The following is a 14,582-nucleotide window of genomic DNA, read 5'->3' on the forward strand; positions in this document are numbered from 1 at the left end:
CATCTTCGTAAAGCCAACACTTGTGGACATCGCGAACACCACAAAACTGTTGCGCCTTTTCGGAGAGGCAACTGGACTAAAACAAACCTTCAAAAAACAACCGTGGCTCCCATCAGCTGTGAGAGTGTTGATCTGGAGGAAGTCCTATTAGAACTGTCGATAGCTCGAACAGGCTTCCCAATAAGATACCTCGGACTCCCCCTAGTGATAAGATAACTAAAGAAACTCGACTTTCAACCTCTGATTGACAAAGCAGCAAACAAGATGTCGGGATGGCACGGTCGCAATCTTAGCCAAGCAGAACAAGCTTGCCTCACCAAAGCGGTACTAACAACACAACCGCTATACCTACTGATAGTAATCAAAACGCCAAACGAAATACTTGAGGATCTTGACAAAATAAGGAAAAGATTCCTGTGGGTAGGAGACAAAGCACTCACTCGTGGGAAATGCAAGGTAAATTGGGTCAAGAGTTGTCGGTGTTTTAGACCGGCAACCCGCCTAGGGGTACCCTAGGTGGTCTTTTATGCGGTAAGGGTCGTCAAGAATTAAGGAATCAATGGTGACACAGGGAACACGATTTAGACAGGTTCGGGCCGCTAGATCGCATAATACCCTACGTCCTGTGGGTTGGTTGGATTGATGTATGTTCTGGTCCTGAGAGATCTGGGTGTTGGGGTATGACCTTGAGGTATGACCTGCCGAGCTAGGTACCCTTGCCCTCCTTTATATACTCCAGGGGGTAGAGTACTAGTCGGATTACAAGGAGGAGTCCTAGTAGGAATACTCGGGACTAGTCCTAGTCGGATTACAGGGGAATCCTAGTAGGAGTCTGACTTCTTCCTTCCTTGCGGATACTGGGGATGTATCCCCGACAAGCCCCTGAGCGCTTCATAGTCGAATGCAGCAGTCTTCGAGTAGTCTTGAGATATTCGCCGAGTAGTCTTGGTGCTCTTCGAGTACTTTGTCAGGCTGAATCTTTCAATGCTTCTCAAAGCTGCCATGAGGCTATGGTGTGCTCAAAGTCTTGATCAATATGATTTTGTAGTCTTCGTGTATGGAGGGCGGCGAAAGTCGCACTCCATATGGAGTAGCCCCCGAGCCTTAGGTTGAATCGTAGAATCAGGCTGAGGGTCAAAATCTTGAATCTTCCTCTTTTGACTTAAAAAATCGATTGTTGGGTGTAGCTTATCAGCCCCCGAGCCTTGGATTGATTGAATAATCAACCCGAGGGTCTTGAGTCTTCACTCATGTCATCATTCAAGTAGTCTTGCGGCGTCCAGCCCCCGTGCTTATGCGCCAGGTAAGTCGTTGGAGCCACGTCGAGTAGCTTTGCAGCGTTCAGCCCTCGAGCTTGGGAGCTAGCTGAGCCACTGGAGATATTCCGAGTACTGATTGGTGCTTATCCCCCGAGTTCGGGAACTAGCCTGTGTCGTTGGAGGCATGCTTAGTGGGCGTCGCGACGAGCATCGTCGCCAAAGCTTGACCTGAAAGAAAAAATGCGTACATTATGTAGCATATTTGTAGGATTTTGAAACTGCTGAAATTTATCCAGTGATCAGTATGAAAGTTGTGTCATACTCTTATTCCGGTCATACTCTTCCCGAGTAGTTAGCCTGTTACGCTTAGTCTCTCAGTCTCTGGGTAGCCGTTGCTGCTGCGTGTGTGAGATCGGCCTCGTATACGCGTATGGGCTTAGGCGTGACAGATGCGCCTGACGCTTTCACGAGTTAAGGCGTGTACTACTCGAGAAGAGTACTGACCTTAAGAGAAGATAAAAGTGAGAGGAGTCGTTGCTGCGACAAGAAAGAGACTGCATGATTGCAAGTCAAGCTCTTGTTTCAGTCATACTCTTCCCGAGTAGTTAGCCTGTTACTCTTAGGCTCTCAATCTCTGGGTAGCTGTTGCCGCTGCGTGTGAGAGATCGGCCTCGTATACGCGTATGAGCTTAGGCGTGACAGATGCGCCTGAGGCTTTCACGAGTTAAGGCGTGTACTACTCGAGAAGAGTAGTGACCTCAAGAGAAGATAAGGAAAAATCGCTGTTGCGATAAAAAGAGAGCGCGATAGCGCGAAAGAATTTGCTGCCCTCCAGCGAATAGAGCGCGCGCAAGAGTTTTCGGCAAATAGAGCGCGTGTTGCGCGCAAACGGAAAATAAGCTGGAAAATAATTTAGAAAAGTGACTTAGCTTGATTTGTGGATGATTGTTGACGAAGCCGTGACGGTCGTTGACGAAGTCGACTAGTCGGAGGCGATTCTGACTAGTTGTTGGTGATGCAAAGTTTGCCCTGACTAATTTTTAGTCGAGACGAGTTGAAGTCGTCGACGAGCTTCCCGTAGCTGACGGAGTGGTCGGCAAGCTGGTCGTGGTTGTCTTGACGTGGGCGAGGAGTAGTTCATTCCGTCTCACCCGACCCAAGGTCCCGGGGTCGGATACGCCCGACCCATTGAGGGTGGAACTCCGCCTCGCCCGACCCTTGGTCCCGGGGTCGGATGCGCCCGACCCCTTGAGGGTGGAACTCCGCCTCGCCCGACCCTTGGTCCCGGGGTCGGATGAGCCCGACCCCTTGCCGCAAGGCTTCGAATCGCCCGACCCCCGGCTTAGAGGGTCGGACTAATCCAAGACCTCGAGACAAGGATGCGTTTTGAGCGTAGACCATGCTTGGCTGGAGTAGTCGGCGTGCTTACGACATAGTCGATGAAATCATCGGTGAGCCGCCCGTAGTCGTCGGCGAGCTTGCGATGTAGTCGGACTTTCGAGTTGTAGTCAAACTCAGAGTCGCTGTCAGACTTCGAGTCGTAGTCGGACCCAGAGTCGTCGTCGGACTTCGAGTTGTAGTTGGACCCGGAGTCACCGTTGGAGTTCGAGTTCGAATCGCGGTGGAACCCGAGGTCGCCGTCGGAGTTGACGATCTGGCGCTGGAATGATCCGGCGCCGTCTGCGATGCAGAGCCAGGATCCAAAAACGAAGGTTGCGCCCGCTTCGATAGCGAAGACGGGCTTGATGACGACCGTGCCATTGAGTTCGCGCTGAGAAACTCGACGAGTCCCCCTACCTGGCGCGCCAGTTGTCGGTGTTTTAGACCGGCAACCCGCCTAGGGATACCCTAGGTGGTATTTTATGCGGTAAGGGTGGTCGAGAATCAAGGAATCAATGGTGACACAGGGAACACGATTTAGATAGGTTCGGGCCGCTAGATCGCGTAATACCCTACGTCCTGTGGGTTGGTTGGATTGATGTATGTTCTGGTCCTGAGGGATCTGGGTGTTGGGGTATGACCTTGAGGTCTGACCTGCCGAGCTAGGTACCCCTGCCCTCCTTTATATACTCCAGGGGGCAGAGTACTAGTCGGATTACAAGGAGGAGTCCTAGTAGGAATACTCGGGACTAGTCCTAGTCGGATTAAAGGGGAATCCTAGTAGAAGTCTGACTTCTTCCTTCCTTGCGGATACTGGGGATGTATCCCCGACAAGAGTTGCCTACCGAAAGTAAACGGAGAGCTAGGTGTGCTTAATCTTCACAAGTTCGCAAGAGCACTGAGACTATGATGGCTTTGGCACGAGTGGGAGTCACCACAAAAAATGTGAATTGGAATGGAGACACCATGTGATGACACGGATTGCCTTTTGTTTGCGGCATGCACAAGCATCACAGTGGGAAACGGGCAGAAGATGAGCTTCTGGCACTCGGGCTGGGTGCAAGGCATGAGACCAAAGGACATTGCACCAAACATCTATACGATCTCCAAAGGGAAAAAAAGATGTCTGGCGAAGGCCATACAGGGGGAACAACTGGATCAAAGACATAAACATACACGGCGGAGTAACAGCGATGCACCTGCAAGAATTCATGATGCTTTGGTGACTAACTATAGAGATCCAACTGCAATCGCAACAGGAGGACATCATTCGCTAGAAATTTACGTCGAGTGGGAAGTACTCAGCGGCCTCAGCATAAAGCACAGTTCTTTGGATCCACCAAAGCACCGCATAGCAAAACACTTTGGCGCTGATAGGCACCGCTGAAGTGCAAATTCTTTGCGTGGCTGATATTACAAAACTGAGTGTGGTCAGCTGATCGGCTTGCACGTAGGAGATGGCCACACTCCCCTACATGCCCCTTATGCAGATGCCAAGAAGAGATAGCACATCACCTACTGATCGAATGCAGATTCACCAGGAGAATTTGGAGCCTGGTGGCGAAATGGACGACACAGCCAAGCATACACCCCTCGGAAGGGCGACAAAGCAACAGCGTGTTGGACTGGTGGATAAACATGGCCACTAAAACAGAAACCTCCCAGGAAGGGAACGTGCTCCATGACACTGCTGATCATATGGGAAATTTGGAAGGAGCGGAAGAGGCGTGTATTCAATCAAGAAGAGATGACAGCTATCGTATTAGTGGCAAAAATCAAGGAAGAAGTGGGAGCATGGATAATAGCAAGGACAAAGGACTTAGCGTTATTTTCATCTAAAGAGTAATCGTGTAATTGCGTGTACCCTAACCGATTAGCGGGCTGTAACTCTCTTCTCTATCAATGAAATAGGCACAATCTCATGTCCATTCTTTCAAGAAAAAAAATCATAAGCCGGCTGGCGGCTGCGTTTGTCCGCAGCGCCGGCGGGACACGCCCTACGCCACACGCGGTGCGGGTGCGACCGCATAGAGAAGCCAAACCGGCGGGCGACGCGAGGACTCGCAGGCAGAGGTCGCGACGCCACCAGCCCAGCCGCGCAGTCGTGACGGCATGCGCGCAGATCCATGCCCGAAGAATAACCATTTTTACCATCTACTAATCATCCTTGGGAGATAACGAGCCGTACCTCCCGAGGATTGAAACGGACCTCGCTCACTCTCATTGCGTTAGTTTCACTGGATTCCCACTGGCGGATACGGATGCCTCGCTCATTCGAACGTTCGTGGAGTGGCATTCTGCGTAGGAAGTAACGAGGTGTAGTGTAGCGCAATGTGGATCCCATTGCTTGGACCGCAGCGAGACATGACTTGGTTTCTTTTTACACATTTTTCTTGCTTGGGCATGGCTCTTGCCTCATCTGCTGGGACCTCGCGCAGCTTGCCTATAAAATGCGCCGCGGATCCCAGTTAGTTTCGTCGCACCCCTCGTAGTCGTATATCCTTAGCCTTGACCACTCCTGCCAGGTGAGCAAGTACTGCTCTGCCTCGTGTACGGGATCCATATGGCAATGACGATGCCTAAGGCTGCAGCCTCAGCGGTTCTGGCCATGGCGGTAGGCCTTGCGATGGCGTCCCTGGTCGCGGGGACTCGTGGGTTCGCAACTTTCTACACCCCTAGCTACACACGTGCGTAGACTAGCTACTTGCTTTCATTCCTTGTTAATAATCACTTCATCTCAATAACGTAGTCGATCGCGTGCATGGATGCACATGTATGCAGCGTCGGCGTGCTACGGGTACGAGGACCAGGGCACGATGATAGCGGCGGCGAGCGACGCCTTCTGGAACGGCGGCGAGGCGTGCGGCCACCGCTACGTGGTCAGGTGCAAGGGCGCCACCAACGAGGGCGTGGCGCACCCGTGCACCGGCCGGAGCGTCACCGTCAAGATCGTCGACCTCTGCCCCGCGGGCTGCGCGGGCACCATCGACCTCTCGCAGGAGGCCTTCGCCGTCATCGCCGACCCCAACGCCGGCAAGGTCCAGATCGAATATCGCCGGTACGTCACATTGCTTGCGTCGTCCCTAGAGCTGAAATAGTATGCAAACTCATGCCGCGCGCGCGACAGATTTTGACATGTATGTTATTGTTTTCAGGATCTGAAATATGACGACCGATGAATAAATAATGATATATATAGATCGTCTTCAGATCAGAATCACTAGGGCTTGAACTTGAAGCGAATGTGTGTGCTACCCAGCTACTTATCAGTAGCTGCATGTCGTAGGTGTGTGGGAGGCGGAAACTTCAAATAAAAACAGTGATGCGCCTGTTTGGTTTGCGTCTTATTAAGGGTTCCCCTGGAACTGTTCCAGTTAGAATGATAAGCTTATTTGTATTAACATTGATCAGCTGGAATAGTTCCTAGCCTCAATCCAGACCAAACGAACGAGGCCTAACGAAGCATATGAAATGAAACGCAAGCGGAAAAGGTAGTGTTATACCACAATCCGAAACAGAATGTGGCAAGCTTTTGGAATCTTCTTATTAGTTTGCTGCCTCCACCTTGTCCTTGTCGTCGGTGAGCTCCTCCTCGTCGCTGACCTCCGTTTCGTCCTCCGCAAAGCCCAGAGCATCGTACTGGGCGAGGAGGGCGCGCTGGTAGGCCGCGATTTTGTGAGCGATAACCTTTTCTGCACCGTAGATATCGCGGAACTCCTGGGAATAGTACTTGGCCAAGTCGTCTTCAGGGATGTCCTTGATCGTGTAGAGCCTTTCCTCCACATCGTCGATGTGCGCCTCGGGCAACTTCTTCTTGACCACCTTCTTCTTCTTCCCGGCCCCGGCCGTCTAGGCTTCCTTCTCCGTGGGCCTCGTCGCCGACAAGCGACCCCTCGCCGCTATCGCCTCGTTCGCCTCCTTCAACCTGAAGATCTCACACCCCTCCGAGGCTCCGACGCGCTCGCCAGCTGTTTGCCCCCGCGGTCGAAGTCACCGGCCTCAGACACGCTTGCCTCCTCCTTCGGTTACGGCGAGGGGACCCCATCGCCCGCGATCGAGCCCTAACCTCTCCCTCTCGAGCCCTAGATAACGATCTGTGGATTGTGACACTGTGAGGCTGCGGCGGCTGTCGGCTTGGACACGGAAGAATGGGAATAGCCCACTTATAGTGGGCCCGGTACTTGGGCCAGATGATAAACGGGCTCGTTGCACTACTATTCTAGCCTGGCATTGGACTATTATTAGCCAAAGGCCCAAAGGACCAATTAATGGACAAGGTCACAAGCAAGAACGTCCACGAGTACGGACGGACGAACAAAAGGGAACAATTTAATTTGTCTCATTATTATTATTATTAGAGCAAGAGTAGGCTAAAAAATTCTTCCTCAAAACGAGATATTGGGGGCTACGCCAAAAAATTCCTCCCCCCAAAACGTATCAGCCCACAGCAAAATGCTAAAAAGTTAGTCTCCCAATATTTCAAATCAGGCCACGTCATCGTATTGGGCTCATTTTAGAATTCGTTTTTTTTCTAAAAGAAGATCACGCCGCCGGCTTGGAACCCTCCTGTTGCCGCTGTTTATTTCCTCACGCCATCACGAGTGACGCACCATCACGCCGCCAGGCTGTTTATTTCCTCACGCACCATCAAGCCGCCAGAACCCAGGAAGATTGCAGAAGGACCATTATCTCACCATTGGAGAAAACTGGACGAAGTGTTTCTATTGATTCCTCATGCAATGAATGAAGATTGCAGCTAGCATTGTCACGAAGCCTCAGTGCTTACTGCTTAGTAATTAGTACTGCTCTATAACAACTTTCCACACCAAATCATATGGTACTAAAATAACATCCAGCAGGTCAACAAATACTCAGTTTGCAGTCCACGAGTCTAACTTCAGGGGTACAGCCAAACAGCTTGCAGGCCATGCAGTCAACAAATAAAGGTTAATTAGAAGTTAACCAGATATTAAAAAATTGCCAATAACATGTATTCTGGTTTAGTAACTTGGAAACACACATGATACCACTATTGTCTCACACATAGACCTTCAGCAGTTACAGTGAACTACAAAGATCAACACATTGAACCCCTTCAACAGAAGATATTCCAAAACGAGTAATAACTGTTGGAGGTATGCCCTAGAGGCAATCATAGAGATGATGATATTCCATTTGTATCCATGATTTGTATGTTGTATTCATTGAATATCCATTGAAGGCTACTTGAATTGATTTGCAATTATGTGAATTGTATGTGAAACTCTTTACTTGTATGGTTATTCTAAAGTTGTCCCTAGTCGGAGTTCATGTGAGGACACACATGAATATTAGACTAGCACATGTATTAGTTGATGACTATGTTTCACAAGTTATGGACATGGAGATGTTGAACTAATAATGTGGACACATGTGGAGACATGTGCTAGGACTGACCCAACACGAGAAGTAGTTCTCTCTTTAAACAACATATACGCTTTGTCCTTAGACCTGAGATTGTCGCATGTATTCTAGATGTGGATCGACCTACTTAGGGGCTATCAAACGCTACGCCGTAACAGGGTAGTTATAAAGGTAGCTTTCGGGTTTGTCAAGAAGCATGCTATGAGACATGGTCAATCAAGATGGGATTTGCCCCTCTCTGATTGAGAGTGATATCTCTGGGCCCCTCGAGTGATCGGATCCGAAAATGCATGGCCATGCTACGTACGGTTAAGAGTTAACCTACAAAGGGATTCCGAATCACAGGATCGAGAAAGAGCGGTCGGCTTGAAGCTAGACCAAATATCGTGAGGCAAAGGGAATAGCATGTATATTATGTTGTGATGGTTCGTCTGATATGATCTTCGTGTGCGTATAGGAGTTGGCACGTCTTGCTAGAGGCCGCTACCGACTATTGGGCCGAGTAGGAGTACTCGGGCCATGTCTATACGTATCCGAACCCATAGGGTCACACACTTAAGGGGCTAGAAGCCCAATTCGGATCTGATCCGAGTTGGATTAGGTTTAGAAGTACTAATGGGCCTCGGATCCAGAGGCCCGTCAGGAACCTCTATAAATAGAGGGGTGGGGGCGCCCTAGGGTTTACACCTTTTTGGCGAAACACACCTGCCGCGCCTCCCACGCCCTCGCCTGTTGCAACTCGCGGATCTAGCAGTCCGGCTTGCGACGCTTCCTCCCTGCACGTGTGGATACCTTGGAGGTGTTGCGCCTGCAGCACTTGGACGAGCCGCCGATGAGCCGCCGACGAGCCACGACGAGCCGCGGTACCGGAGGCGATCTTGCTGCACGTGGACGAGCTGCTGAGGAGCTGCTGGACGTGATCGACTACGTACAACTACGTTGATCGACTACGTGATCGTCTTCACTGCATCGACGCATATCTACATCTTCCGCACCAGTAGTGCGTCGAGTGGTAATCCCGTGATCCTTATACGGCAGTTCTTCCTGGTTATACGCGGTAGATTTTTTGAATTGCGCTAGTGTAGCCTACCTCGTATCCCAACAATAACAAGCACATACCCTGTCAGGTATCTAAATGACAGCCTTGAGAACCTTCCCATTATAGAAGCCTTTCTCAACCTGCACAGAATTTCTTTTTGATCATGATAGTCGGCTCATGATCTCAGCCCGCAAGGACATGTAGTATTTATTTTGATCATCTGGCATGGCAGTCAGGTCCATGGTCATAATCCTCTCTTCGTCCCTCCTTTTCTGCAACTAGACCTCCTGACTCCTCAACTCAAGAAGTAGTTTTTCATTTGCAAATCGATCTTGTTCAAGAGCAACTCGATCTTGTTCAAGAGTAAAAGTTTTGTTGAACCTCTTCTCTTTTTTTAGCTCTTTATCCACATCAGCTTCTTTCTTCTGTGCCCACATATTTTCTAAGGTTGGTGTCACACTCTTTTTCTTCTCTTGCAGCAATGCTGCTTTTGCCTTTTTCTTACCAATTGGTCTTGTCAATGCATTATTCTCTAGGCCTTGAACCTCACCTTGTCCTATTTCACTTGGTGAACTTGCATTCAGGTCAGCAGTTGAGCTTATCTTCTGCTTCTTGTTAGATGTTTTACCAGCAGCCAATTCATCAATTTTACAAAGCCATTTTGGTTGTGTTCTCAGCTTATTCCAGCAATGCATGAACTAGAATGATTTCTGATGTTCGTCTTCAGACTTGTACAAAGCACATGCCTCTGCAACCTACATGCACCAACATACAAGGGATGTATTAAAATAAAATAGTTGAAACAAATCGTGGTATTGCATAGTGAGTAAGTACCTTGTCTTTCATTGTACTACCACTCTGACGCCTTAACTCAATCCGTACTAGACATCTACAAAACTTGTTCACACATTTTTATATGGTCTCCCACCGGTGCATGAGAGAATTTATGGTACGCTTTGAGGTGCACGTCTTGTGTTCATGGAAGTAACCACAGATACGAGACCAATACTTGCCACATTTTTTATATTTGCCTACGACCGGATCCAAGCTTACATTCAGCCATGCTGAAACCAAAACCTCATCTTCATGGTCACTGAAAGTTTTTTATCTCTTATGGTTCGGCCTCACGGAGGGGGCTGCTGGACTAACTTCAATTGCCTGTGAGTGTTGATCAGCATATGTGTTGCTATAATAATCAGAATCCCCTAGATTGGTTTCATCCATCATCATGTTGGAAAAATATCCATTTCCTGCAAGCATTTCATCGGTGGTAAGTTTTTTTTGTCAAAGCGCAATGAATAGATAATAAGAACTAAAGCTGTGGCCGTAGACAAAACAAGCAATATGTCCATTTAAGCTAGATATCAAAGAGCTGTCCACACCAGAGTATTGCATAGGCAAGCCAGAGATAGGACTTGCTGTCTCATTCATGAATATTCAAACAAGCTGCACCATTGCACTAATTATCCAGCAGTAGGGATAAGTCTGCTAACCCATGAGATTGAATTTCAACCAACGAAAACTTATAGGCTATATTAATTCAATCCTTCAAACCATGTACATTAAAGTATGGAAACGAAACTGTTCACTTGGGTACTTTTAGCAGATTGCATTCCAATCAGTTTACCACACAGAGATAGTCTTAAGAACCTTTATGAATCAGAAATCAATCCTTTTACGAATCTGAACAATGACCAAGCAAAATTAGCAAAGTTATCAGTAGCAGATCAAACTAAATGAAAGCTAAGCCAAAATGCTGCATCGCAAGGTTGACTAAATAATGATCAGTAATACAAGGCAAGAAGGCCTCAAGATTGCCATCAGTAACTCATGGATCATGGGACATGCATATGGAGGCCAGGCGAAGTGATTCAGCGAATTATACCATGATTCAAATTCCTGGTGTGATGCGAATATTCAAGCACCTGGAAACTTTTATCTTACGCGTAAGCGGTCATTATGATTACCTAAATAAGCTTTACATAACTAATTTCATTTTGCATTTATCATTTGGAATGTCTTGTTTGAAAATACAATCTAAATGTCTTGCAAAAAGCCACAAACCTGAAAAAGTTGTAATTGAAATACTAGGAATCAGAGAGCTGCTGGGGTGTAGCTTCTTTCATTTACCATAATAAGCTCAACTCTTGACATCATTGCAAAAACATCATTGCAAACGATCCATCTCATCTTAGTGACAACAGACATCAAGATATAAATTTCATCCAACATCTGAACTTTAGGTACATGAATGAAGTGCTCAAGAATCATACCATTCACAAGTGCAGATGGGTCGTCGCTGCAAGGGTCCACCATCGATGCAAGAGGATCCGAATCGTCAATGGCAGGTGCATCAATCGGAGGATAGGGTGGTACAATACCTTCAATTCCACCTCTCCCACCTCTCCAGTCACCACCGCCGGCCAGGCCATAGCCTTCGCCCATGGCACTAAGCAAAAAGCGGTCGCCGCTAAGCCATTGGGGGTTGTGGCCGCGTGCGGCAGGCCCCTGGCATCCTTGCCCCGCCGCCGCCACCCCTAGCCCAACCGCTCGCCCCGCCGCCAGCAAGCCCCTGGCGCATCATTGCCCCGCCGTCACCCCTGGAACTCGACCCGGACCACAGCCGCTGGCACTCGCACTGGCCCGCCGCTCGTCCTCCACCTGGACCACCGCCTAGCGCTCTCCTCGATCCGTCGCCGCCTGGCACCCTTCGCCCCGCCGGTGGAACTCGACCCGGAACACCGCTGCTGGCGCTCGCCCTCGACCAGAACCGCCGCCTGGCGCTCGCCCTGGCCTGCCGACGCCTGCCACCCCTCGCCCCGGCGCCGCCTGGTGCGGGAAGAAGCTGCGTGGGAACAGGCTGCGTCGCGCGTGCTAGAGATTAGGGAAGAATTGGCGACGCGAAAATATACGCGGTGCGGGGTTGATTTTTGGCATCGCCAAAAGATTGGGGGAAGTTTAGGGAACTGCCGGAGTTCCTTTTTGTTCATTTTTCCCCTAAAAAAATTATTAGGGGTAATATTAGCAGTCTCTTGGAGATGCTCTAAGAGCAACTTCAAGAGTTTCTTAAAAAATTCTTCTCCAAAACTATGTATTGGATACTTTTCCAAAATTTGCTTTCCCTAAAATTATATCATCCCACAGCAGATCCCCAATAACTAGCCCTCAATATTTTAAAATAAATCACGTCATCATAATTGGGCCCATCAGTTGGGCAGCCCACCTCCCCTCACGCACGATCACCTCCCCTTCTTCGTGATCTCCTGCGCTGCCACCGGGAGACTCCCGTCACCCTTCCCAGCCGTCGCCGTCCTACCTAGAAAAATCTATCCCTGCGATCTCCAACTCCAATTGGAGATAGGCAAAACGGAATCATAATGAGTCGACAAAGCTTTCTCATGAATCAGGAGAATGGATCAGGTGCGGTGCAGGGGAAAGGAACCGTGGGGCGATTGGGGGAGGACAGACCATGTAAATATGCAGGGCGTCGGTCTCTCGATTCGGGTTGGCAAAAAGATGCAGCAGGTTTTTGGGAACTGTTGGAGCGCTGTTTTTTTTCTTTTTCTCCCTAATTAAGGTATTAGGGGTAATTTAAGGGACCTCTTGTAGTTGCTCTAAGGTTCCTAACGTTTCAACTTTTTCCAAAAATATAAGTGATTTGAAGATAATTAAGAAATAAAGGGAATGTTATCACACCTACACCTCTAAATCTAAATGATTTACTCAACACTAGAACTCAGCGCTGTTGGTATCTGAATATCAATTAATCATCGGATTTCAAATATTTTGCATATGCAACTTCATTAATAACGTACTATATTACATGGTTATTTTCATTGATACTGAATTCTACCACTTGGTATTATGTATTTTTTACTATGAAATTGACTTTGTTTACCATCAGTAACACTACACCAATCCTCTTGCTCTATGGGCTGCACAGGGATAGGGGGGCTCCAGCGCCATACGGCCATACTAGATCCACCTGATGTGCCCCATGGCTTCACGTTTTGCACGCCTCTTCCCTCACCGCCCTCGGGCCTCCTTCATAGCCCTTGGAGTACCGCAAATGGTAACCCTAGCTAAATATGGAATCTAATGCACACGCTATTCCTGCTAATGCACGGGTACGAGCAAGCGTTGCGTTCAGCTTCCTTGCAAGAAGAGTCATGCCGATGTGCCAGCCAGTTCATCAAAGTAGGGTCTGACACCATATGTTACTACTTCCCAATGGTGATTTTATCCATCGTTGTGATGAGATTATTTCCGGATGTACTGTGTGAATATGTCCCCACTGTGATGAACTGGCTAGCACCGGAGCCACAACGATTATTTTGGTTGTGATTTTATCCATCGTTGTGGTCAGAAAAATAAGATCATATGGAGCGCCAAGAAGATCAAAGAAAGAAACTTTAGACGAACCGAGGGCTATTGATGTAGTATCTTGTTGACAGAGCCATAGGCGGAGCCAGAAGCTTAAATTCTTTGTCTTGTCGGGACAAATAAAATTTAATCAATTTTTGAATCTTTTTTTACTAAAAAAATAGAGGAGCGGGGCAAGGCCCCTTGCACACCGCCACTGCCTCCACCACTTGGTGGAGATATATTGCGGAAAGGATGATCTTAAGGAGATCAACAAGGCCACCAACAAACTTCGACGATGTGCGAAAGCTGGGAGGGGGAGGCCACGTGACGTGTACAGGGCCTACTTTCAAAAAACATGGTCATGTCCATAAAGAGATCCAAAGAAATCGCTCAGCAAGAAATTGACGGTTTCATCAATGAAGTCACCATCCTATCTCGAGACCAAGTGCCGAATCCTGGTGTACGAGTTCATCTCCAACGGCACCTTGTTCTAGCACCTATCCGCCGATGAGGATAGAAATTTGTTGCAACCTAAAGATTTAACATTTTTGCGGAGGATCCCCAATCACTATCCTAGATGGATCAACTACCCGCATTGCCACGGGTAGAACTAAAGCACTGGAGTACCTCCGCGTCGACGTCCGTGATGCATCAAGATATCAAGTATGACAACATCTTGCTGGACAGCACCCGATGTCCAAGGTGATGGATTTTAAGGCTTATAGGGGAATCCTGACTAACCAGTTCATGGTCGTGACCAGAGTGCAGGGCACGCGTGGCTCTCTAGACCCCGAGTACTGGTTCACGCCTTCACGGAGTGCCTGACCAAGAGAAGCGACATCCATAGGTTCAGCGCGATGCTCTTCGAGCTGCTGACGAGGCGGCGACCAGATCACATAGTCTCCTTGGGCATGGGCTGCTGCCTAATTCCTTCTTGGTGCTGGGCGACGGCAGGCTGCTGCAAATAATGGACTTCCAGGTCCGTCTGGAGGACGCGGAAGCCGTGGTGTGGTAGGGATGAATTGCCTCAGCATGACAGGTGAGGACACAATGATGTAGCAGGGGGGCACAGTAACCTCGTTGCGTGAGTCTGTATGTCTGCGTGACGTATGTGCACAAATGCGACGGCTGCAAAT

The 14,582-nt window shown here is 48.7% G+C and overlaps 1 protein-coding gene across 1 annotated transcript; it reads left to right on the top strand.

Annotated features, from left to right (window-relative positions):
- Window positions 1-5,208: 5,208 nt before the first annotated feature.
- On the top strand, window positions 5,209-5,737 carry LOC101785329 (EG45-like domain containing protein). Its single transcript, XM_004959478.1, has 2 exons — window positions 5,209-5,326; window positions 5,421-5,737. Exons 1-2 carry the CDS (start codon window positions 5,209-5,211, stop codon window positions 5,735-5,737), a joined length of 435 nt encoding a protein of 144 aa, XP_004959535.1.
- The last annotated feature ends 8,845 nt before the right edge of the window (window positions 5,738-14,582 follow it).

The sequence above is a fragment of the Setaria italica genome, chromosome II, assembly GCF_000263155.2.
Source record: "Setaria italica strain Yugu1 chromosome II, Setaria_italica_v2.0, whole genome shotgun sequence".
NCBI lineage: Eukaryota > Viridiplantae > Streptophyta > Magnoliopsida > Poales > Poaceae > Setaria > Setaria italica.

What these genes read in the sequence shown, in the direction of transcription:
- LOC101785329 (XM_004959478.1), top strand. Translation starts at nt 5,209, where the DNA reads ATGACGATGCCTAAGGCTGCAGCCTCAGCGGTTCTGGCCATGGCGGTA. An exon ending in CTACACCCCTAGCTACACAC is followed by an intron (nt 5,327 to 5,420) that starts GTGCGTAGACTA and finishes ACATGTATGCAG; the next exon opens with CGTCGGCGTGCTACGGGTAC.